Source organism: Trichosurus vulpecula, chromosome 6, assembly GCF_011100635.1.
Source record: "Trichosurus vulpecula isolate mTriVul1 chromosome 6, mTriVul1.pri, whole genome shotgun sequence".
Taxonomy (NCBI): Eukaryota; Metazoa; Chordata; class Mammalia; order Diprotodontia; family Phalangeridae; genus Trichosurus; species Trichosurus vulpecula.
This window is the reverse complement of record NC_050578.1, coordinates 247,851,289-247,875,529: the sequence shown is the minus strand read 5'-3', so window position 1 is coordinate 247,875,529 and position 24,241 is coordinate 247,851,289. Positions and strand designations below refer to the sequence as shown.

The window sequence follows — 24,241 nt, the reverse complement described above, 5'->3', positions numbered from 1 at the left end:
CAACTCCTTCTCAACAGAAACCTAATCCTCCTGCCAGCTTCCTTTGACTTTAATTCAAGTCAACAGGCATTTTAAAGCATCTACTCTGTGTAAAGCACCATGGGAAGTAATGGGGATACGAGCACCTCAACCGCCCCCCAACAACCCCCAGCATTACTGCTATTGCCACCAGGCATTTCTAGAATGCTCTGAAAGCTGGCAAAGGGCTTTACACACAATCCCTCAGCTGAGCCTTGAAACAAGCCACTGGAGACAGGTGGTATGGTCCCCATGTTACAGATGACAAGGAACAGGCGGTGAGTGGCTCGTTCCTCCACAGTCACACAGTCAACACTAAAGGGGGATCTGATCCCAGGTTCTCTCCACTCCAAGCTGAGCATCCACACTGTTTACTACGTCATGCTGCCCCTCCAATCAATCAATGAACAGGCACTTAGTAATCACCGAGTGTATGCAGGGCAACATGCTGAGATCTGGTATATACACAAAAGCTTATACTCTTAACGGGGAGCCACGAGGAACATAATAGCATGTGTGTATTTGCATATGTACGAGACACATATGAAGACAATAACGGGACTGAAGGGACCTAAAGGCCAACGGGTTTAACCCCTTCATTTTACAGGTGAGGAACTAAGTTCAAGACAGGGAACACAACCTATCAGGGTAAAGCAGCTACCAGATAACAGTAGTGACAGAGAGTTCGTGGCAAGGCCAATGAGGGAAGAAGAGAGCAAGGAAAAAAAGGGGGAGAGAGAGAAGAAAGATGAAAGGGAAATTACGGGGTAGTGGGAAAAAGTTTCAGAAACATAAGTACTCACCCCAAGATGGTGACACTGCTAAAGATATGACCTTGGGCAAGTCTCTGTGCCTCAGTCTCCCTCTCTGTAACTCTGAGGTTGATGAACTAGGAGATCTCTAAGTTCCCATCTAATGCTAAACCTACAATCCTATGTTAATATTAATAATAATAACATTAATAAGTGATAGCCCTTTAAAGTTCAGAAATCACTTTATATCCTGTATCTCATTTGGGACCTCACTAGAACCCTGCGGTCACTTTAATGCTCATGTTTATATAATGATCAAGGTTTCCATCACACTTTCCTCCTGTCCCTGTGAGATAGGAAGGGCAGGTATTATAATCCCCATTTTACAGATAGACTGAGGCTCAGTGGTTAAGTGAACTGCCTGGGGTCACACAGATAGTAAGTAGCAGAGCCTAGATGCCAATCTGAGGTCTTTCCTAACACCAAGTCCAGGATTTTGTGCTGGGCAGCCCCAGGGAAGCCAGCCAGCAGGAAACCAGCAGGCTCAACGCCAGGGTCACTTTCTACATCCTTTTCCCATCCCATCCCCTCCTCTCCCGTCTATTTGAATATACTTAAATACATAACGTGTGGTTTCCTCTGATAGAATGTAAGCTCCCTTAGGGCAGGGACCATTTCGCTTTTCTTCCTTACCAGCACCCTACACGGTGCCTGACACATCGTAAACACTTTATAGACATTTGTTGATTGACATCCAAGTATATGAAGCTCCACGGCTTGAATGAGGGATAGGCTTCTCTCTGGCCCCAGGGACCATAACTAAAAGCTCTGGGCATAGGCCGCAAAAAGGCCAATTCAGCCTTCATAGAGGGAAATGTCTGCTAACCATCAGGGCTCCCCTTAAGAAGAACATTCTTGGAATGTAGGAGTTTCCTGTCCCAGAGGTCTTCAAACACAAGCTGGATGACCCCACGTTAGGGACACTGTTGGGGGGGGCTCCCTTGTACTCAGTTGAGGCCTGTTTCTGTCACTCCTTGAGTCACCCTCCCAAGGGACCCATTGGGTGGGGGAGGAGAGAGGCCTCCTGTCATCAGGTGCCACCCAGGAGAGCACTTTCAACCACAAAACCACCCTTGCTGTTTTTCGGGCCCAGGAATCGCTTTCAGTCACTTTTACTGCCTTTGTTATTTCTAAAGTGGCTTTTCCCCATCCTCAGCAGCTGCTGCCCTCACCCCCACCCTACAGAAGAGAAAGAACTAACAATCAGAAAGGGGAGACCAGAGAGGGAAGCCAGAGCTGAGGCTGGGAAAGTGAAGGCCAGCCCTGGAGGGGGCTGCCCCTGCCCTGAGGCCTCCCTGGGTGGGGTCCTCCCCAACCCTCCAGCAGCTTCTCTTCTTGGAAACACCTCAGAGTGTGTCCCTCCGTCCCTGAGTGCTAGGAACAGGCCGCTGGTCACATTCAGTCCCTTCCTGGTCAGAGCAAGGCTGGAAGGCTGAGAGAGGGAGACTTTGGAGCTGGCAGGACAGAACAGGAGGAAGGGCTTTTCTGAAAGGGAGCTAGTAGGGGCTGTGAGCTCAGTGGGAGGACAGGGTGATGGCGATGATGGCAATACACTGTAAAGCACTTGGCACCGAGCCTGGCACAGAGTACATGCTATATAAATATTAGCTATTAGGAATATTAATAACAATAATTAGCATTTATGTAGCACTTCAAGGCTTACAAAGCACATTCAACATGCTGCCTACAACCCTGGGAAGTAGGTGCTATTATCACCCCCACTGGACTGTGAAATCCTTGAGGGCAGGGAGTGTCTTTCTTTCTATTAATGGCATCTCCAGAGTGTATCGCAGTTTGGGGTATGTAGTAGGAGTTTAATAAAGATCTGTTGGATTTTACAGAAGAAATGGAGGCTGAAAGAGTTTCATTCACTTGCCCAGGGTGACACAGCTAAGTAAGCACAGTGTTTGGCACACAGTAGGTACTTTAAAAAGGTATATTGAAGGAATGAGGGGCATCAGTGGAAAGACTGCCAGGTCCGGCATCAGGAAGACCTGAATTCAAATCTGGCCTCGGACACTGACTAGCTGTATGACCCTAGGTGAGTCACTTTACACTGTTTGCCTCTGTTTCCTTATCTGTAAAATGAGCTGGAGAAGGAAATGGCAAACCACTCTAGTGTCTTTGCCAAGAAAACCCTAAATGGGGTCTTGAAGAGTTGGACTTCACTGAAAGAAATGCGCGACCACAAAAATGCACTCAGGCCTTCCTGTCTCCAAGTCCAACACTCTCCCCACTGCACCTTGTAACTGCCTAAGGAAGAAGCTCAGGCTCCACTGGTGGGCCCTCGGACCCAGGACAAGGAGATGCCCCACTCTAGGCAGCCCCCACATTTGGCTCCATTTGGAGTACTGTCAGCCAAGGACTCCCTTTTAGGAAGGCCATTGATAACCTGGAGGGAGACCAGGATCGGGGAGGGCCTCAAGATGAAGCCCCACGAGTATGTTTAAAGGAGGTGGTGACAGTCAGTATCTGAAGGGCTGACGTGTAAAGGAGGTTAGCCTTGTTCTGCCTGGCATTACAGGGCTGAACTATGAGCAGCAGGCGAGAGGGAGAAAGGAGTGGGGTTAGGCTTGGCTGCAGAAGCAATCCCTAAATGACAGAGGGCTCCCCTTGGCCAGGGGTCTTCCAACCAAGGCTGGAGGACTCTGTCATTTAGATACAGAACTAGATGGTCTCTGAGGTCCTTTCCAACTACAACGTTTGTGTGTGTGTGTGTGTGTGTGTGTGTGTGTGTGTGTGTGTGTGTGTGTTTAAAGAACTTGCCCAGGGTCACAAAGATAGTAAGCGAAAAAGCTGGGATTTGAACCCAGGTCCACTGGCTCCCCAAAGCCAACACTTTCCACACAGCTTTTCAGAGGATGACTGAGCCAGCTGGGAACAGGACCACACTTTGGGCTAATGATCCAGGAAATGTGGGCACCCCCTCCCCAACTCCCTCGGAAAAGGGATTGTAAAGGCCCTGACAACCAAGTCTAGACTGCCTCAGGAGACCACCAGCCATTTTTGAAGCAATGGGGAAAGCAAGGGGGACTTGCTTTCTTGGCAGGAGAGGCGGGAGGAGGCACAGCAGTGAGAGGGACCAAGGGCACCAATGTCTCTGGGATGTGCCCAGTGAGCAAGTGTACCTTGGGGAGCCCATCCAACCCTGGCAAATACAGAGCCACCTTCTTGTTCTATCATGATTCAATCTCCTTCCAAGGAGACAAGGAATGACCTCTTGTCCCTGTCTTTAAATGCAACGGGGAGTAAAGAAGCCCCCAGTCCTCCTGGTTTACTCCTGGAGGGTACAAGAAAGACCCACAGCACAGAGGTGAAGGTGCTCAGAGACTTGGGTTCAAATAATGCCTCAGACACATAGTAAGCAGTGTGACCCAGACTTCATCTCGTCTGCCTCAATTTCCTCTTCTGTAAAATGAGGGGGCTGGATTTAGTGGCTCCAAGGTCCCTCCCAGCCTGAGACCTGGGAATCTTGGACCTATGACCTTTTCTACTTTACTTCTGAATCCAATACACAAGTTACAAACTCACTGAGGCAAGGATTGTCTTATCCATATTGTTTATTTCTTTCAGCACTACACAGTGCTCTCTGCACATAGTAGGTGCTTGATAAACATTTACTGGACTATGAGAAAGTGCTTAATTGGGTGGAATAACAGACTGGTACTTAAAAACAGCACAAAAACAACACCGATCATGTCCAGGTGCCTGACCCCACGCTCAACAATGATAGCAAACGCAGAATCCCAGAATTCCTGAGCTGGAAAGTATCTCCAAGGCCTCCTAGCCCAACTCAGATGTGAATGAGAATGTGAAGAGGTCAAAGCGACTTCTGAGCTAACAAGTGGTCCAGGGAGGCTGCCCTGCCTCCTTCCCCAGCCCCTGATGCGCCGGGCCCAGATGGCACATACAGCCTCACCTGGAGAATGAGCAGCATCTGGACGATGGATGACGGAACCTTGGTCGGCCCCATGGGGAGCATCTCCTCCAGCTTCACTTTTAGGAGAACAAGATCCCGAAAGCCCAGCAGGGCCATTTGGCGGATAGTTAGCTCCTGCCCCTGGAGAAGAGAGGGGACCAGAGAGAAAGGCAAGAAGGTAAAGTAAACCTTTACCCAAACAGGAAACCTTCCAGAGCCAACGTGCAGCTGTCCTGTACTCCATCCCCGACCAGTCCAATCCAACCCCCCCACTGGACCCCATGTGCCTCCCCTCTGTTCTCCTCCTTCCTGCTCTATTCTGTGACAACCCACTCCCCTCCATTCTCATCCAATCTCCCCCATTCCTCCTACTCCTTTCCAATATGCTCCAATCCATTCCAGAAGGCCATGTTAGGACAAGTTAGCTGCCCTTTCCTTGCAGAAGTGCTGTGGAGGACTCCAAAGAATCAAGTAGGGTGTCTCCCCTCACGGAACTCACTCTTTTAAAGAAATAAGACTTAGACACTGGAAGCAGACTTGATGTAATGAAGAAAAGTATGGGGCAAGCAGCTGGCATCGAGGAGGCCAGGCAGGAGACAGACAGGTGGGAGAAGAGAAGGGAAGGCCACCCCAAACTGAACAAAGAGGAAGAGCTGGGAGTCACAGTGGAAAGAGTGTTGGGCTGAGAGTCAGAGGCCCCACATTCCAGTCTCTTCACTGCCTCTGGTTCCCACGGTAACTCAGCAAGTTTTTTCATCTCTGTGAGCCTTCGTTTCACTTAAAATGATGGGGGGGGGTGGCCTAGAGAGACAGCCTGGAAGATCCTTCGGCGTCTCCATGATTTCAGGACCTCCTGGTCCCTTCCAGCCCTAAATCTGTGACCCTGAGAAAAACTAGGGGAAAAGGTCAATGCTAAGGGACAGAAGTTCTGCTCCCTAGGCTCTCTTCCCCTGGAGAAGGCTCTGGGTCACCTTCCCTTCATGACACAGAAGCAGGGTTTCCCCAAGAAGATCCTGGACATCAGGCTATTACAGAAAGGAAGCTGTGACTCAGGCCAAAAGGGATCTGGAGGATGTCTGAGCGGCCTCACCCATGGGGGAGGGGTGGCACAGTCACTGAGTTGGGGAAAAACGAGGAAGAGGTTCTGTTGCTGAAGCTCACCCAGCCCATCTCCAGACCCGCCCTCCCTATCGGCCTGCTTCTGATCGCAGTCAACGCTGTGCTTTAGAGACTCATGGAATCCCAGAGGTGGAAGGTTTGGGGGCACCAGAGTCCAGGCCATAACCTCTATGCCATCCCTGACGGGTCTCTGCATGAAGACCTCCAAACAAGGGGGACTCACTGCTTCCCAGGCACCCAATCCCCCTGGGAGGGCTCTCATTGTTGGGAAGTCTAACTGTGCTGCCTTGTAATTTCATCTCAACTCAACAAGCCTTTGCTAAAGGTCTGCTCTGTGCCTGTCTAGGTTGGGTGCTGAGGACTGTTGTAACTGTTGAGCTGTGTCCAACTCTTCATGGCCCCATTTGGGGTTTTCTTGGCGGAGATACTGGAGTGGTTTGCCATTTCCTTCTCCAGCTCATTTTACAGATATGGAAACTGAGGCAAACAGGGTTAAGTGATTTGCCCAGGGTCACAGAGGAGTCTTCCTGACTCCAGGCCTGCTGCTCCATGCACTGTGCCACCTAGCTGCCCTTGCTGAGGATACGGCAAAAGTGCCATGCCCTCAATGATCTTGTGGGGGTTGGGGAGAGAGGAGAAGTAAATGCGAACTAAATACAAGGAGGATGGTGGCCCTAACAACTTGGGGAATCAGCAAAAGCCTGTTATAGGAGGCAGCAACTGAACCAAGCTTTAATGAGAGCTGGGGGTTCCAAGGTGAGGTGGGAGAACATTTTAGCTATGAGAGACTTAACTGACTGTGCAAAGGCATAGAGGAAGGAGAAGCATATGGAGGAAGTCGAGCAGTCCAACCTCTCTCCCCTGCTCCCAGGAATCAGTCTAATGCCTCTGCCAAGTGACCCTGGATTGGAAGCATCCGGAGGGCAAGACCCTAATACTCCTGATATGCGCCAGTCACGAAGCTCAGAACACAGTAGATGCTTGATGGACACCTACCCACTTCCATGTTAAGACAGGGTAGCTCTTGTCTGCCCACAGCTCAGAACCAACTTAAGACTTGGGGGGCAGAACAGTGGCAAAGACAAGGTCCGCTTGTATGGAATCCCTGCCCAACCAGAGCACGGCCAGTGCAGGGGTCTCTCTGCATGAGGCCCCAGCCTGATGGCATCAGAGATTTTAAAAGGAGGAAAAAGCTTTCCATTGTTTCATTTTTCACTTGGTTCTGAGGAAAGTAATCTATACGCTGCCTCGCCCTAAACCTCTCCTGGGGAGATCAGATGTTATCATAAAACCCCAGGAATTCTTACCATGCAGAGCAGCGCTTTGTGTGCAGCAGATAAGGTGGGAAGGGAGGGGGGCGGTATCTGTGTAGATGCCAGGGGAAGGCATACACTGGTATCATAATTCATAATCACACTTAGGTAATTATGGATAATTACAATGATTATAACTCACAGAAATACATTTGTATATTTTGATGTAGTTTTCACCATCACAAAGAACTTCCCAAACATCATAATTGACTTTGAGACCTGGAAGTGCACTTGGAGATGATCTGGTACAAACCCTTCATGTTACAGATGAAGAAACTGAGGCCCAGAGAGTGAGACTTGCCTAAAGACACACAAGTAATGTGGCACAGTGGACATTAGCCCTGGGAAATTGCAAATCCAAGATATCTCAGGGCCAACTTCAATGTGCATGAGGCCTAAGCAAATGGGAGAAGAGGAAGGAGGTGGAGATGGTGTCGGACTCTATAGGGCTCTCAGCAAAAATAATGGTGGGTAAAGAAGAAAGGAAGGCAAGAGAGCACAGTTCTTGGATCCCCTGTGCCTGCTGATGTGCAAATCACTGCAAACGCAGAGGAATTCTGAATGTCACCAGAATTCCATGCTAGAACCCCAATCCAGTTCTTCCTTTGGGGATCCTTTCACAGAAGCAACTGTTGTAAAGTGACATATTTCATACCTTGTTAGAACTCCAAAGGACTGGCACAGAGTCCTGGCATCACGCACTGAGAGCCAGGAGGAATTTTAGAGGCTACCCCCTTGTGCTGTGGCTAAGGAAACTGAGGCCAGGAGAAGTTATGAGACTAAGGTCACCAAGTAAATGACAAAGGTGGCATCTGAACCCAGATCCTCTGTCTTAAGAGCTAGTGTGCTTTCCTAGGCTACCCAACGGAAACCCAGAGAATGAAAGGACTCGTCCAAGATGGTGCCGAGGGTTTGGAGCCAAGCTAGGACTGGAACCCAGGTCTCTGACCTCCTGGTGTTCTTTTCTTGCATTTGTATTCACAGTTTAGCCCAGTTTCTAAAACACGATCAGCACTTAAACGCTGGTTGACTTAGGTTGACTTCTCACTACACCAAATTCTCGTACAACGTCTGATAGAGCAGATGCTTAATCACATGCTGGGAACTGGCCTGTCTATAAGTGCACGTGAAATGCTGATTTAATACAATGTTATCTTCTGGGTTGCCTTCTTATTAACCAGAGAATCTCACTGTAGTTTCTGGAAGATTTTGGTGGGGTCGAGACCTGTGATTTCATCAGCGTGAAAACTTCCTCCTTGGATTAAGATCAGCGAGTTATCTGTAATACAGTCCTGGAGGCTTGCCTGGATCCCAGGATTACTGAAGGGAATCTGGAGGGCACCTCAGAAGCTATCAAATCCGACCCACTCATTTTACAAGAGAGGAGGGTGAGGCCCGGGGGGCTGAGCGATTTGTTCAAGGTCTCACGAGCAGCACGCAAAAGGATTTGAACTCAGGTCTTCTGACCTCAGAACCAAAGTTCTTTGAGAGCTCAAGTGATCCACTCATAGTCACACTGCCAGGCTATGTTGAGGGACAACCTGAGCCCAGGTATTCCTCATTTACAAGGCCCCACCATGCCACATTACTTCTGGCATCCTGGGGGATCTGGCTGGTTCCTGTTATTTCCTGCTGCTGGGTTCCTGGAACTATCTGGTTTTCATCATGTGTCTTGGGATGGGCATGAACAGTTACAGTCTTTGGCCTACAAAAAGGTTAAAGTGTTGCCTTTAGGGCTTCCGGGGACCATGTTAAATATTACATTAATGATTTTTTTGAAGAGTTAAGATTTATAAAAAAAACAGAGGAGGATATAAAAATTGTGCCCCGTGTCTCCAGTGTTTAAATAAAGGTTGAACCAGAAGGGCACAATTATATCCAGTATCCCACACCATGAATGCCGCTGTTGCAGAAGGTTTGGCCGTAAGGACCAACTCTCCCCTATCCCCTCCCCTATCCCCCATAATTCTCTGAAGGCAAGAAGGCTTTAACTTTGACCCCTTTTCTGCAAGAAAACTCTGGTCTCGGGTTTTGCTTTGGGATCATTTTATAGTAGGGCGGGAGTACCCAGCTCATGCAATATGACCTCTAAACTAGTTAATCATTCGTTCTTTGGAGGATTATTACAGCCCTTCTGACGGGCACCTAGCCATGGGAAGGACTCCCGTCCTAAGCTAGGAACAGCTTTCCAAAAAACGCCGTAAGAGTCATCAAATCATCAAATCCCTCTGGGGTCTTAAGCTCCTTTCTAATTAAAAAAAAACACAAACACAAAATGTGTCTCTTACCCAAAGGACACTCCAGTATCTTCTGGTAAGGCATGAGGAAAGATAAAAAGCAAAGAGCAAATGGTTTCATTAAACACACATGAGATTACAATGATGAGGATTGCAGACTGAGAGTTGGAAGGAACCTCAGAGCTCTGGTCATCCAGCCCCTCATGTCACTGAGGAGGAAGCGAGGCCCAAGAGAACGGAGGGGACTCCTCAAAGCCACGGAGATGGTGTGGTGTGCACCTGTGAAGCAGACTTCAAGCCCAGGCACTCTGGGCTCTGCATCAAGCAGGGTGTCGACCACCGCAACCACCCGGCTCAGAGAAACCAAGCGACTTGCCTGTTATCACACAGTAGTAAACCACCCAGCTGGGATTCAAACCCACATCATCCAATCCCAAAGACAGGCTCTTTCCCAGGGCACTGCCTTCACCACCAGAGTCACAGAATCACGGTTCTAGAGTTGCAGAAAGCCTCAAAGCTCGTCTAGTTCACACTCTCATTATAGGGGCTCAGTAGATAGGGTGCTGGGCCTCGAGTCAGGAAGACCCAAGTTTAAATCTCTGTCTGCCTCAGTTTTCTCATCTGTAAAAAGAGGATAACAATGCTACTATCTCCCAGGGTTGTTTTGAGGATCAGATAGGATATCTGTAGAGTGCTTCATAAGCCTTAAAGCGCTACACAAATGCTAGCTATTCCATGATGAGCTGTTATTACAGAGGGAGAACTTAAATAAACAAGGTTACACAGGCAGCAACAGTCAGAGGAGGGATTTGAACTCGGGCTCCTGGACTCCAGGGCCAGGCTGCTTTCCATTATATCGATGGTACATAATGATGGTAAAAGCCCACATCTGATATAGTGTTTTAGAATTGATAAAATAGTCTCCTTGAAAGCAGTCCTGTGAGGTAGGCTCAAAGAGCATCCCCTTGAAACAGAGTCAGAGCTGTTAGGGGTGCTAGGGGTCACCTCGTCCAACCCCCCTCAGTTTACAGAAGAACGTAAGGGACACGTCCCTCCACTGATGCAGACAGGAAGCCCTACTTTCACGCATGGTCTCCGTGTCACTCCCATACACATTTATTAAGTGTCCCCTCAGGGCTAGGCACTGGAGATTCCCAAACCAAAAAATGGGAGAACTGGCCTTCGACGAGCTTCCATTCTACTTGATGTAGGGAATCAATATAGGTTGATGAATAAATAAGCACAAAGTAACTCAAGGGATCAAAGTAATAAGAGACAGCAAGGCAGAGTGGACAGGAGGCCAGACTTGGAGTCAGGGAAAACCTAGGGTGATGTCCTGCCTTTGACATGTACCAGCTGGGCGACTCTGAGCAAGTCACTTAACTGTGCCCAAGGCAACTCTCTAGGACCATAATTGTCAGACGGTTTGCAGGACTTTCCACAACTGGGAGGTCCTCATTTGGACAGAATTACAAAAATCTCCAGCAGGAAAAAAAATTGGAAATTGTTGCAGGCAACCCTCTATGTTACAGACCAATTGCTGATCTGTACCCATGGAAGGAGATTCCATACGAGGAACTCTTTATGCCAATGAAATCATATTTTTAGACCAAGAATGAACAAATAAAATTGAAGGAATAAATGACAATGTTTGGAGGGTGAGAAGAATCAAGAAAGGCTTTGTGTAGGCTCTAACACCCCTTCTCAGGTACCTGAAGAGCTATCATGGACCCCAAAGTCATACCGGAGACTGAGCTGGAAGGAGCCTCAGTGACCATCTAGTCCAACCAAGAGTTGAACAAGAAATCCCTCTAAAACATTTCTGGTGACAAAAGAAAACTCCCAAATTCCAGATAAATTGGGGTCAAGGAGACCAGCTGACCTAAGGTTTCTGAACCACTCTCAGTAATAACTTGGTCTAGGGTCCCACTGGCCTTGCTGCTTCTGGTTTTTAATTGACCCTGAGTGAAGGGGAGCCTTTTACCTCCTAAGGCAGCTGACTATACTTTTGGACAGCCCTAATGGTTAGGGAGTTTCTCCTAATATCGAGCTAATTGCATCTGATGACTGTTAATGGGAAGTACACCGGTGGGGGCTCATAAGCTATAGTATTAGAAATGAAGACCCACGGGTCATTCCTCTAGAAGCTGAGGTCACTACTCTCTAGGGATCCAGCTCACAAAAGCAAATGAAAGCTATGGGAGTACTGCAAGGAGGGGTGCTGCAGAAGCATTAAGGTAGGACTTTAGTAGAGAGGTGCAGGTATCCTCATTTCCATTTTATAGATGAAGAGACAGAGACTTGCTGAGACATATCTGTAGCAAGACTCAAACTCAGGATTGGGGTCCAATGCTTTTTTTCTACCATGCCCCATACAGGCAGTGCTCCCATTTCTCTGTTCCAAGAATGTTTTGGGCTTTCACCAGACGTGCAAGGGTAGGGTGCCCCACTGTGGTCCTCCTTCGAATCCTTTACACCATTCCCACGTCTTAGCCTCACACTCCAACCCCCACTAAAAGTGGCTCTTAAATCATCCCGCCTATGCAGGTAGCCATCTCCTCTGCTGGGGATATGGTTAGAAGGGATGTCAGAGCCACCCATTCAACTGAAGCCTCAACAAGAATCTTTTATGTGACATCTGAAAATGATGTCCACCCATCCCTCTCCACACTTGTCCATCTGTCCATCTGTACTCACTTGTGTATATATGCAGCATTCTTCCTCTCCACCCCCTCACTTCTGCTCCCTGGTAGAACATAAGCTTCTTAAGGACAAAGGCAAGGTCTATTTAGTTTTATGTTTTTGTATTCCCAATGCTCCAGGGATGAGGAATTCACTACTTCCAGAAATGGCCCTTTCCACTTTGGGACCACTCTAAATGTGAGCAAATTTATCCTCAGATCAAGCCGAAAGAAGGCTCAGCAAGTATCTTAATTCTAAAAGGACCCTGAGATCGGTAAGCCCAAGACTGGCAGCAAACACTGTGTCTGTCTCATGGGTTTGGGGAGGAATAAGAAACTGTTCAAGGATTAAAAATAAAGACGCAACAGAATCAAATCCTCTCCTACACTTTATACGAAACAAGGAGAGGCAAACTTGTTCCTGTGGTGAAGGGTACAGGGTAGGGAGGAAGAACACCCAGCATCCAACTGTAAAGATGTGGGTAGTCAAAGAAATGCTACAGATGTGTGCAGTCAAAGAGAGCTATGCATCTATTCCCTTCTGAGTCAGAGCTGTTTAATGAAAACAGCACCACAGAGATCCGAGAAAGATAACAAAATACCCCAAACTGATGGCCCACGACTAGCTTGCAGCTCACAGACTCCAGCTAATTAATAACAAAAATAATAATAATCATGGCGGCTCACATTTATCTCAGACTTTAAGACTTGCAAAGTGCTTTACCGTTATCTCACCTGATCCTCACAAGAACCCTGGGAGGTAGGTAACATTATTACACCCATTTTACAGAGGAATAAACTGAGCTGTGCCTTGATCAAGGCCAGAACACTAGTCACTGGTTAAGAGAGGTTTCTAATTCAGGTCTCTTTGGCTCCAAGTCCAATGCTCTAGCTACCCTGCTGCCTAGTATTCTAGCTCTGGTTACTACTACTACTGCTACCACCACTACCACGCAACCTGGAGGCAAAGAAGCGTCACAATTACTGTATACTGAATTTATCTAACGAGACTGACCTGAACAGGGTAAAATATCGCCTGTAGGGTTGGGAGGGTCTCAGTGAAGAAGTGATCCCACACTTCGGCCAGAAGGTCAATTCGATTTTCACCTAGATGTGGAAAGACAGGATGGCAGAGGTAAAGAAAAGAACCGTCAATCATCATCTGCAAGCCCCACCTCTCCCAATTCCTTTCTAAACATACCCACCTTTCTCTTTAGAACACAGCTCAACGGTCACCTCCTACGCGAGACCCACCGGGATCCCTCAGCTATTAGCACTTTTGAAATGACTTTACTTTGTATTCCTGACATGCAGTAAGCACTTATTAAGTGCTTGCCCAGTTTATCCATCTATGCATCTGTCTGTCTACCTGTTGGACCATCCGCCTGTCCATCCATCTCCACATCTGTCCATCTGTATTTCTATCTATTCAACTATACTTACTTGTGTATATGTTTGTGTGTGTATATGTGTATTTGTATATATCTATATTTGTATATGTATCTATGTATGTATATATATATATCTATATATGTATTTACATGTATCTATCTATCTGTATGTATGTATGTATGTATGTATACAGCATTCTCTCTCTACACCCCCTCACTCCTGCCCCCTGGTAGAACATAAGCTTCTTTAGGACAAAGGCAAGGCCCATCTCATTTTGTGCTTTTGTATCCCCAATGCTCCAAAAGGTGGCACTTGAGTTGACCTATGAAGCAACCTAGGGATTCTAAGAGGTGGAGGTGGCGCATTCCAGTCAAGGGGCACAGCTGGGGCAAAGACGTGGAGGCAGGAAATGGAACGTTCCACATAAGCAGCAAGCACGCCAGCCCCCGAAACACAGCATAATGGACAGAACCAGAAAGGAACTGTTCAGATTAAAGAGTCAGATTTTTTAAGGGCACAAAGAAAGATGCATTCATAGGGCAAAATGATTTCGAGGACCTTAAAGGTCCTCTAGTCCAGTCCCCTTATAATGCAGAACTTGAGACTGGAGAGGTTGAGTAATTCACCCAGTGGGGAAGCAGAAGGACTGGGATTTTAGCCCAGTTCTCTTTACTCCAAAAGCCAAAGCTTTTTCCTTTACTCCAAATTGCCCTCCCAGGCACTGACAATACCGTACAGGACGTCCATCACTTCAAAGAAATTGAAACCTATGAGAATGCGAAGGTATCATTAAAAAATGGGAATCTGTCTATTATTTAAAGACCATCAGGGAAGGATGTTCCACTATGAGAAACGCTTCCTTGTGCCTAATCTAATTTCCTCAGGCCTTCGTTTAAACTGTCTTAGATCTGATACTTGTTTCCGAAGACAGGGGGAGCTGGGGTCATTGTCCTGAATTCTTGTCCTTCTATGGAATGAACAAGGTGACCCTTGGGACCTACAACTTGGGAGAATGACTAAGGAGTACTGGACTGACTGGAACAGATAATTTGGGGGAAGATGGAATTTTTTTCCTTAAGGCCACACTGAAAGTGATTCATTACGAGAAATGTCAGTTCTGATTCACAACAAAAACAACAGCAAAATTCACATTTACATGGTCCACCAGCCTAGTTTGGCCTCTCATCATCTTCCACCCAGTCCATTGTAACAGCCCCATAACCAGCGTCTCTGCTTCCTCCTTCTTGTATCTCCAGTTCGTCTTTCCCTCAGCTGCCAAAGTGATGCATGATCATTTCTAATGTGTAGATCTGATCTGGTCACCTCCCTGCTCAACGCATGGCTGCGGCGCCATGTTCGAGGACTGGAGACGACCTCCTCTGACTGATACTCAAAGTCCTTTAAAACCTGATCCCAACCTACCTTTCCATTCTCATGACACATTCTTCCCCTTCCTCATCTGCTCTGCAACGCAGTCAAACTGGCTGTATTGTTTCTCATGCACAACATTCTATCTTCTCACTCCATGTCTTCACTCTGGCTGCTCCCACATCTAGAACACACTGCCTTTCTCACTTTTGCTTCTTAGAACCTTTCATTTCCTTCAAAGCTCATCTCTAGATCTTACTTCTGCACATGGCTTTTTCTGATCCCCCTCCATGAACTCCACAATACAGCCAGACTGCCCTGCTCAGGGCTCCTCAGACACCACACTCCATTTCCTGTCAGTCTTCTGTGCCCGGAATGCTCTCTCTCGTCATCTCCACCCCCCAGATTTCATTTGAGACTCAGCTCAAATCCAACCTTTGGGAGGAGACCATTCCTGATGCAATTCCTGATGATCTTCCCTCTGAGATCACCTTCCAACACACATACACACGTGTGTGTGCGTTCATCTTGTATGTGCCCAGTTATTTACATCTTGCCTCATTAGAATGTAAACTCCCTGAGGGCAGGCACCATTTCACTTTTGTCTTTGTACTTTCAGCACAGAGCACAGTGCCTGGCAAATAACAGTAGCTTAAAAATGCCTTTTTGTTGTTGCTTTAAAGCTTAAAAAGCATTTTTTTAATAAAAAACATATAAGGTAGGCAGTGCAAGGAATATTATTGCCATTTTAGAGATATATGAGCCAGAGTTTGGAAAGTTAAAAGTGATTTGCCTAGGGCCACTCAAATAGAAAATATCAGAACCAGGACTTGAACTGAGGTCTTCTCTTTGAGCACTACCACAGGGTGAAAGTCCAGTTTACCACACGGACCCTAAGGATGCTGTTATAGCCAGAAGTTTCAGAATACTGTCATGGAATCATTTTCGTTCGAATTACTTTATGATCAGCAATAAAACTCACTCCAAAAACACAGAGAGACGCAGAGTTTACCCCAAATCTTCAGCCTGTAATAAGCAAGAACGGATGAATGAACAAAGATGATGCTTTTGTTCTGTCTCCTCTGAGGACTCCCCAAAGGTCCACCCATCATTCTTGGAGAGAGACACAACAGTGATCATCTCCAAGCCCAGAGTCACCCACAACTGTCCCAAAATATCTTAGCTAATACAGAGCTGAACACAAAGTCCCTGGCAGAAAACCAACTCCCTTTTATTCAGGAGGGTCGATGAATGAAGCTGCCTGCTTAATCAAACATTGTGATTCCTTGAGTTACCATAAATGGGCCATCAGTTTTTAAAGCCTTGTAACACAATAAAACATGCAATCCTGAAACTCGTTTGACTATAATTTAATATGTGATGTATGATGCTGTAAAAAGAGCAGGCAGTGGGGGGGTTAGTCAGAATATCTAGTTTGTCTTTTGTGTTCTGTTTACTAGCTGTGTGAGCTTAAGGGGATCAATTCACCTTGCCTCAGGCTGGAGTGGATGACAGCTCAGGGACCTCGCTGGCTCTCGATCCTACAGTCCATGTGTTGTTCGGGATCTATCTTAACTCATCCTATTGGTCCACAATGTACAATGTTGCAGAAACATCCGGTTATGCGGGTACCAGATAAATGGTATTATCGCACCATTCTGGAAATGACTGATGAGGAACCAAGAACCTCGCCCTTGACTTACCCCACATTTAGCCCCCATAGAGTAGATACTTGGTGGGCATTAGCAGAGGCTAACTGTGTGTAATCCTGGTGTGTTTTCTGAATCACTAAGGCACCAGTTAGAAAATGACAGACAGAGAAGCTGGAAACCATGATTTCTAGCAGAGGGTATAAAAATGTCAAATATCTTCTGCCTTTCCTCTCCTCTGCCCCCACCCCCAGCCCCTCAGATATCTCTAGGGCAGGCAGGCAGGCAGGCAGGCCTGTCTCCCAGAAGACTCACCCTGACTCATCCATGACCCACATGGTATACAGCCTATGCCACATGCAAGTCAAGAATGGGGCTTTACCTTTGCTGAGAGCGGTCTGCCACAGGCAGAGGGGGAAGACTGCGGGTATCTATTGTTATTTATTGACCCAGATAACGGAATTGATTGTGATCTGCGTTTGCTCTTGAGAGGCCAAGAAATTAGGTCAGTTCAGATTAGATACCCAGAGATGGCAAACCCAACTCGACTGAACACAGCTTTGGAGGTGCCCTTAGTGATTCTCCCCAAAGATGCTGTTTATTTAGTGGGAAATAAAAGTGAGGGAAGAGAGGGAGAAGATGGAAAACACGGGTGCTAACAAAGCCACGTGTTCTAGGGCTTGCCTTTGAGGCCAAGTAATGCAGGAAAAAGGGTGAATTTGGAAAAACGAGCTTATGAACTTTTCAATGGATATTACAGGAGGCGAGATCAAAAGAGGGAGTGTCTCTCAAATCCATGGGGGAACAACTCACTATTTTCTTTTCAAATGCAGGCATGATAAGCAGAAAGAAGACAAGATCTAGGGTCAGAAGGCCCGTGTTTTAATTCTGACTTTCCTATGTCACCCAATCAATCAACAAACATTTATTAGGTACCTCATGTATGCCAGGCACTGCAGGAGGAGTTAAGAGACACAAAGACACATGAACCACCTTGCCCTCAGGGAATTCACATTCTGCTGATGGGGAGAGAGGAGGACTAACTATCTCTATCCATACACATATACGTATAAAATATATACAAACATGTATACAATGTACAGGGGAAGCTAGATAGCTCAGTGGATAGGATACTGGGCCTAGACTCAGGGAGACCTGAGTTCAAATCTGGCTTCAGACACTTACTAGCTGTGTGACCTTGGGCAAGTCGCTTACCCTCTGCTTGCCTCACTTTCCTCACCCGTAAAATGGTAGTAACAGCCCCTACCTCCTGAGGTAGGTGTTCAGCACCGTGCCTGGCACACAGTAGGTACTATCTAAAAGACGGTCATTATCACAGATGACAAAACTGGGGCTAGGAAAGCTTAGAGAGAGGCTCGCTCAGGACCCCAAGCTTATTATGTGTCTGAGGCAAGATTCAAACCTGAGTCTCTGCGATGCCAAGTCCGGCGCTCTGTCCTCTGCTCCGGGATCTAAAATGAGGGGGCTGTACTAACCAGGGAATCTCTAAGGTCCCTTCTAGATCTTACAAGTTCAAGGAGGTCAAACGCCCAGCAGCCGCAGTGATTAAGGATAATGACTGCCCTTTGCATGACACTGCGCATAAGGATTTCATCTGAAGCTCACCAGCCCTCTGTGAGGTCAGTGCCAGCGACCGGCATTGCTGAGATTTTACAGAAAAGGGAGCAGGGCCCAGAAAGGTGGAGGGACTCTGTGAAAGTATCCTGATGACCACGAGTGACCGGGCAGGATCTGAACCCAGGGTCCTATGGACTCCAAGTCCCAGGCACTACCCACTGCATGGTGGTGCCTTTCTAACAAAGCACCGACTCCCTCAGTAAATCTAGAGCTCCAAGGGTCCCAATGATATGCCCTGGCCTCCTTCTCTAAACAGGGAGAAAAGATGCCCAGGTCCGCTTTTCTCGGTATCCATTCCAAATCTCCCAGGACAGGGATTATGGGAGATACACGCTGGGCTGGGCCTGCAGGCGGTGGGTGGCTCAGTGGACAGAGCCCTGAACGTTGAGTTCAAACCCAGACTCAGATTCACTTCTATTTGTCTCAGTTTCCTCATTAGTAAAATGGGGATGATAATTGGCCCTACCTTGCAAGGTTATTGTAAGGACAAAATGAGATATATTTGTAAAAACGCCTAGCACATAGTAGGAATTATAGAAATGTTTTACTTCCTTTCCATGCCCCCCCGGGTCCTTCAAATTATCCCCCCACAAGCAGCTGCCTATCTATTCTAAGGGCCCGCCCTGATGCCTCCAAGAAGATGGGGCTCTTCTGGCCTGTGATCAAACTCTAAACCACTCCCCAAAGACATCCCTTTCATCTGGAGGAAGGCAGCCAGCCTAGCTGAACTGCCACCCTACAATCTGGAATCCAGGTTAGTCACATCAAAGAATAACAGAGACCAAGCCGGGATGGCGGAGTGAAGGCAAGGATTTCCCCGAGCTCACCCCAAGCTCCTCCAAATACCTTTAAATAACGGCTCTAAACAAATTCTAGAGTGGCAGAACCCACCAAAAAGGCAGAGTGAAACAACTGTCCGGCCCAAGACAACTTAGAAAGTCAGCAGGAAAGGTCTGCTGCACCAGGTTGAGAGAGGGGAGTGGGGAAGCTGATAGAAGGGAGGGCAGTTTGGGAGAGGTAAAAGAGGCAAAACACTTTTGAGAATGAACAGGGTAAAAGAAAAGAGAGTAAGATAAATGGGTAAAAATAGGAGGGAAATACATAGTTGGTAATGATTCCTGTGAAAAAAAATTTTACAGTGAGTTTCTCTGATAAAGACTTCATTTCTCAAACATATATAAAACTGAGTCAAATTTATAGAAATAAGAGCCATTCCTCAATTGATCAATGGTCAAAGAATATGAACAGGCAATTTTCAGACAAAGTAATCAAAACTCTCTATAGCCACGTGCAAAAAATGCTCTATATCACTACTGATGAGGGAAATGCAAATTAAAACAACTCTGAACTACTACCTCATACCTATCAGATTGGCTAATATGACAGAAAAGGAAAATGACAAGTGTTGGAAGGGATATGGGAAATCAGAACACTAATGTACTATTGGTAAAATTGCACAGTGATTCAACCACTCTGAAGAGCAATTTGGCGCTACGCCCACAGGGATACAAAACCATGCGTACCCTTTGACCAAGCAATACCACTACTAGGTCTGTACCCCAAAGAGATAAAGAATAAAAAAGGAAAAGGGCTGATGGGTACAAAAGTATTTATAGCAGTTTCTTACTGGTGGCAAAGTGTTAAGGGGATGCCCATCAAGTGCGCAATGGCCAAACAAGCTGTTGCGTATGACTGGGAGGGAATACTATCGTGCTTGAAGAAATGATGAGCTGGATGCTCTCAGAAAAACCTACAAAGATTCACATGAACTGATGCAAAGTGAAATGAGCAGAACCAGGAGAACACTGTACACTACTGTACAGCAACATTGTATGATGATCTACAATGAATAACTTAGCTATTCTCAGCAATACAATGATCCAAGACAATTCTGTAGGACTTACAATGAAAGATGCTCCAGAGAAAGCCTGAATGTAAATCAAAGGTACTTCTTCTTTATTTTTCTTGGGGTTTTTTATCTGTGTTTTCTTTCACAGAATGACTCACATGGAAATGTGTTTTGCATGACCACATATGTATAACCTATGTCAAATTGCTTGCCTTCTCAATGGGGGGGGAAGGGAAGAGAATTTGGAACTCAAAATTTGAAAAAAAAATGTTAAAATTGCTTTATATGTAATTGGGAAAAAAATAAAATATTAAATAAGATTTTTTAAAAAGAGTAACAATAGATGCCCAGGGGGAGAAATCATGGAAACCAGCAAAACACTGTTTCCAGAGAAACCATCCAGGCTTCTTCTAAAACAACAACAAAATCCCGATAAAGCCCCACGTAGTTCTGTTTGGCCCTGGCAAAGCAGCAGCAGAGCCCAGGGCGACTCAGCTGGTGCCCGAAAGCTCCATTCCCAGGGGCAGAAGGAATCCTGAACAGCTGAGGACAGAGGAGTCCCAGCTGTCCCGACATTACAGGCTGCCTCCCAGATGCCTCTATCCACCCGCTTCCAGGGGGCCCCTCTTACTCGCCTTCACACAGGTGAACCTTCTCTTCCACAAACAGGAGCCCTTTAGCAAGCAGCTGGTTCTGCCAAGAGACGAGAAAGAACAGAAACGTTGGCTATTTCAGAGAGTATCCATGAGTCCAGCAAAGGCCTTGGTATGTAATTAAATGGCAGACATTTGGCTCTGAGTGTTCCCCAGGCACCCACATCTGAAATACTCAGCCCTTCCTGGGGGGGGGCAGGGAACAACACAGGATACACAGAGTTGGAAAATGTATTTTCTTCTCTTCTTTGCAGAGGTGGAGGACTATAGGTACGGAATATTGCATACACTGTCAGACGCTTCTGGCAAGTGGTCTTACTGAACTGCTCTTTTATTCACTGTTCCAAGACAACTTGCTGTGGAGGGCAGATATATTCCAGAAAAGAAGGTGATATAAAAATTAATGATAGCAATAAAAATTGAACATACTACTTCCTAGGATCCACAGCTCTGAGAAGTCAGCTTTTTCCTTCTAAAGGCAGGGCTAAGACCTTCCCCCACACCACTTTGCAGCCTAACTCCAAATAACATCTGTCCCTTTTCCCCTTAGAGTTCCTCTTTATGGGTGGTCTTGTCCCACTGGACCATAAGCTCCTCGAGGACAGACACTGTTTTGTTTATATTCCTAGTGTTTGGAACTTAGTAACCATTCAAAAGGGATTCCTACCTACCTACCTACCTACCTGTCTGTCTGTCTGTCTGTCTATCTATCTAGCTAGCTAGCTAACCTATCTACTCATCTATCAATCTATCTATTCATCATCTCCCCATCTATCCTTCTATCTCCCTGTCTCCCCACCTAGCTATCCATTTATAATCTATGTATCATTCAGCTGCCTTTTGTCTAAACTCCAGGTCCCACAAAGAATAAAGGGGACCAACATAGTACTCAAAGGGGGACTTCCTTAGCACAGGAGTCCCCAATATGGGATGTATATGTATGTGTGTGTGTGTGTACATATATATATACATATGTATGTATATTTATGTATGTATAGATATGTACAGAGGGATGGTCCTCAATTTTCAGATGAAACCAGGGATTTATATGTGTGTGTATGTATGCATACACATATACACTTATACACACACACACACACACATTTGTATTGCCCTTAATTTCCGGATGATGAACCTGAGGCCCAGGGAGGCCGGATGACCTGCTCAAAGTCACACAGCTACTGTCAGTCAGGATTTGAACCTCAGTCTCCTGCCAATGAGTCGGGTTCTCTTTCTGCCTCAAGGCTACGCTGGGATGACTCCCAAAGCTCTTCTGCACTTGCTTTGGAGAAAGGGGAAACTGCGGCCCAGGCAGAATACGCCAATTATTCCAGGTGTCCAGGGGGGAGCAGCATAGATGAAACAAACCGAGGCTCTCACGCACTAGATCATTCTGGGTAAATGGGGGAGGGGGGATGCACAGGGGGTGGGGCTGCTCAGGCAGGAAGAGTAAAGTCAAGGGTCCAAGCAGGACAGAGTAGGGGCCAGTCTTCCAGGAAGAGGGCCTTGAAGAGTCAATCATGGCAGTGTGTCAGTGAAAGGGACCCCAGATTTAAAACCTGAGGACTGCGATTTGAATCCTGGCTCGGCTACTTGCTACCTGAGAAAGCTTGGCTAATCACCTATTTGACCTGGACTTTCAGCTATAAGATAAGGGGGGCTGGATCTGATGATCTCTAAGGTCCCTTCCAGCTCTAAACCCTGTCTGTGTTCTCAGTGTCCCACACAGTACTTCATACACAGTAGGCACTTAATGTTTGCTGGACTGGATCTGGATTGCAAAAAGGAAGGAAGAACTCTCTGGCCACATGGGAAACTAGCCCCTCTTGCATAAGAGAACAAAGTGATCCTTTTCCCATGCTTGTTGGGACGAGTTCTTTGCAATGACCCCTGCTCTCATTTCCCTCTTTCCGGGCTCTCCTGGCCCTAAGCATTGGGTTTGGGAAACCGAACACTGTGTAATTATAATAACTAGGCTTGGCCCCAGAGAGGACTTGAGAAGCTGCCTAGCTCTCACTGTCTAGGTGACTTTGGACAATTCACTGTATTCTTAGTCTAGAGGACCTCGAGATCCCCTCCAGCTCTAGAGTGAAAATCCTGATCCAGACTCCCTCCTTTCATTGCAGAGGTGTGGGATCATGGGTGTGAAATACTGCAGAGACTGTTGGACCGCCAATGTGTTTCCTCGTCTTAAAAATCTCTATTACGAGGGATTGCTTAAAATAGAAGAGGGGAGGGAGATGTCCTCTATCCACTCAGGCACCCTTCCCAAGCCAGTGGGCAGAAACCTCCCAGCTCCCACCTACCACACTGACATATCAATTTTGATGAAAGAAAGTAATTGACCAAAGAGCAGCCAGTCCGTGAGTCCGATAATGGTGGCCGGCTGCTCGGTGACACTCAGAGCAAATGCTCCAGTTTCAAAGGAGGTGAGTATCAGGGCAAAATCCTTTTCTCCCAGACTCACCTCCCCCCAGCAGTCCCCTCTCTTTTATTCAAAACCGGGATGTGCCTCAAATTTCAAGAGAAGCCAATACCAAGATATGAACAAACGCAGTGCTAAAGGGCTGACATAGCGGATAGAGTAGAGGACTGGAAAGTGTGCAGGACAATCCGGGTGAGCCAGGGGGCCCTGGGCAAGTTGCTGGAATTTTCTGAGGATGTTTCCTCATCTGCAAAATGGAGATAATGAGTCCCAGTGTATCCACCTTGAAGGGCTGCTGTGAGATTCTGATAACAATTAATAAGTGCTTTGCAAGATAACATTTAAAAAAACACATTTACACAGGACTTAAAAGTTTGCATTAAGTAGGTGTGCGTGGTGGAGGAAGAGGATACAAAGATGACAGCGACGTTCACGCCCTTCAGATGCCTGCATCTAAGAGAGAAGACAAGACACAGGCATGATGTAAAGTTAAGCGTGTTAAGTGTGGCCAGACAGGGATAAGATGTTGTTGTTGGTCCTTCATTTTCCAAGAGGACCAGTGACATCACATCCAATGTCTTGACTTGTGCATGAAGCAGATTTCAGTGAGCAGAGCTGCACAGAGCCATCAGCCTCATTCTCTCCTCCAGAGTCACTGAAGTCCAGTGCTAGGACAAAAGTCAAGACGACTTCCAATGGATGCGGTCGATGACCTTGGCGTCTTTGACGTCTGACCAAGCTCGAAGTGCTGCACAGCACCTGCTTCAGCCTCCTTTGTGGACCCACCCATTCCACTGGGGAAGTCTTTGGGGTAGATGTTCCACCTAACTCGCCGACAGCTGTGAGGCCTTTTTAATGCTATTAGAAACACTAGTAGTTAAAAGGAAGGAGAAATGGAGTAACCATCAGTGCAATCACCTAGGAGAAGACCACAGGGTCAGAGTTAGAGTAGGGAGGGGCCTCCAAGGCCATCTCATCCAATTCTACCATTTCGTAGATGTAGAAACTGAGGCTCTGAGGATAAAGTGTTGCTCAAAGTCCTACAGGAAGTGGCAGGCTAGGATTTGAACCCAGGTCCCCTATCTCCAGAAAGCCTGATAGTAGTGATGGCTACAAGTGAGGAAAGACCCTGTTGAACTCACTGAAACGCTAGAGCTGGAAGGGCTCT

The 24,241-nt window shown here is 46.8% G+C and overlaps 1 protein-coding gene across 1 annotated transcript in view; it reads right to left on the bottom strand.

Moving 5' to 3' along the window:
- Positions 1-24,241, bottom strand: part of PRR5L (proline rich 5 like) — a 92,783-nt gene that overhangs the window by 8,259 nt on the left and 60,283 nt on the right. The window contains exons 5-7 of the mRNA XM_036764537.1: positions 20,631-20,688; positions 13,115-13,206; positions 4,750-4,890 (exon numbers count right to left, since the gene is read on the bottom strand). Of these exons, the coding sequence (XP_036620432.1) occupies positions 4,750-4,890; positions 13,115-13,206; positions 20,631-20,688 (291 nt within the window). The remainder of the gene's footprint in view (positions 1-4,749; positions 4,891-13,114; positions 13,207-20,630; positions 20,689-24,241) is intronic.